Source organism: Cebus imitator, unplaced genomic scaffold (assembly GCF_001604975.1).
Source record: "Cebus imitator isolate Cc_AM_T3 unplaced genomic scaffold, Cebus_imitator-1.0 Scaffold616, whole genome shotgun sequence".
Classification (NCBI taxonomy): Eukaryota; Metazoa; Chordata; class Mammalia; order Primates; family Cebidae; genus Cebus; species Cebus imitator.
Window position 1 is genome coordinate 1,699 of NW_016107931.1, and position 1,323 is coordinate 3,021.

General features: G+C 63.4%; 1 protein-coding gene across 3 annotated transcripts in view; it reads left to right on the plus strand.

Annotated features, from left to right (window-relative positions):
• Positions 1-357: 357 nt before the first annotated feature.
• IQCE (IQ motif containing E) overlaps positions 358-1,323 on the plus strand; it is a 50,394-nt gene continuing 49,428 nt past the window's right edge. For all 3 annotated transcript variants that reach the window (XM_017517081.2, XM_017517080.2, XM_017517082.2), the window contains exon 1: positions 358-581. In XM_017517081.2, coding sequence (XP_017372570.1) covers positions 546-581 — 36 coding nt within the window. In that variant the 5' untranslated portion in view covers positions 358-545. The remainder of the gene's footprint in view (positions 582-1,323) is intronic.

Genomic DNA, 1,323 nt, shown 5'->3' on the forward strand with positions numbered 1-1,323 from the left:
AGTGCAGTGGTGCGATCATGGCTCACTGCAGCCTCGCCCTCCGGGGCTCAAATGATCCTCCCACCTCAGCTTCCCGAGGAACTGGGACTATAGGCGTGCACCACAATGCATGGCTTTTGTTTTTATTTTATTTTATTTTTAGAGAGACGGGGTCTTGCTTCGTTGCCCAGGCTGGTCTCAAACTCTTGGGTTCAAATGGATCTCCCGCCTCAGGCTCCCAAAGTGTTGGGATTGCAAGCGTGAGCCACAGCGCCCAGCCAGTTTTTTACCCCCTGTCAGCCTAGCGCTCCGCCCCAGGAACTCAGTGAGCGCTTCTGGTAGGCCGGCCGGCGCTCGCGGAATCTGCGCACGCGCATGGCTGCCCCAGGGCACGCCGGTCACGTACCGAACCCTGCGGGTCGGCGGCGCGGTTGCCATGGCAGCGGGGTCGCGGGCTGGCGCGTGGGAAGGCCCCGAGGCTGCTGGCAGCCAGGGATGCCCGTGGAGCCCCAGACCCGGACGCTCGAGCCCGCAGCGCTGAGGGAAGACTGGGCGGCGCCGCCACCATGTTCCTGGGCACCGGGGAGCCAGCCTCGGAGACGGTAAGGACTGGCGGGCGGGCGTCCGCGAGGCCTGGTTTCGTCCCCGCCGCCCGCAGCCCCGGGGCCCCGCGCGGTGGCCAGCCCGGGGCGTGAAGACAAGGCGCAAGGCTGGGTGACAGCTGCCATTATTGTTACCGAACAAGAGTGCGCTGCAGGCCCCGCGCCGCCTGCAGCATCGTCCGCCCTCATAGAGGCTGCCGCTTCCAGGAAGCCCTCCGGGACTCCGCGCCCTCGCCGCTGGGCCCCTGCGAGTCTGCGGCCCGCGTGTGATCCGAGCTCACGGTATAAGTGCCTCCGGGCATCCTCGAACCGAGGCCGGATCCACGGATCAGGCGTGGCCCCGGGCGTCGGGGTGGGAGGGAGGCAGCCCCATGGTCTAGGACCACAGTTTGGTCAAAGGAGGCTTCCTGGAGGAGGGTGGTGACCTATATCCTTCCCAGTGCTAGGATGCACGGATCCTCGGTTCGTTCCTTTGTCTGGTGAATACCTACTGTGTGTTAGAGATGCGTGAATCAGCTGCATTCCAACGGGGGGCGGAGGGACAAGGCAATAGACAGGTAATTAAGATCGTGTCAGAAAGTGAGAGGTGCTGTGCAGAAAATGAAAGAGGCCCATGTAGCCGGGAGCCTTGGCTCAGGCCGGTAGTCCCTGCACTTTGGGAAGCCGAGGTGGAGGATCGCTTGAGGCCAAGAGTTCCAGACCACCCTGGGCAACATAGCAAGACCCTATCACTACAAAAAAA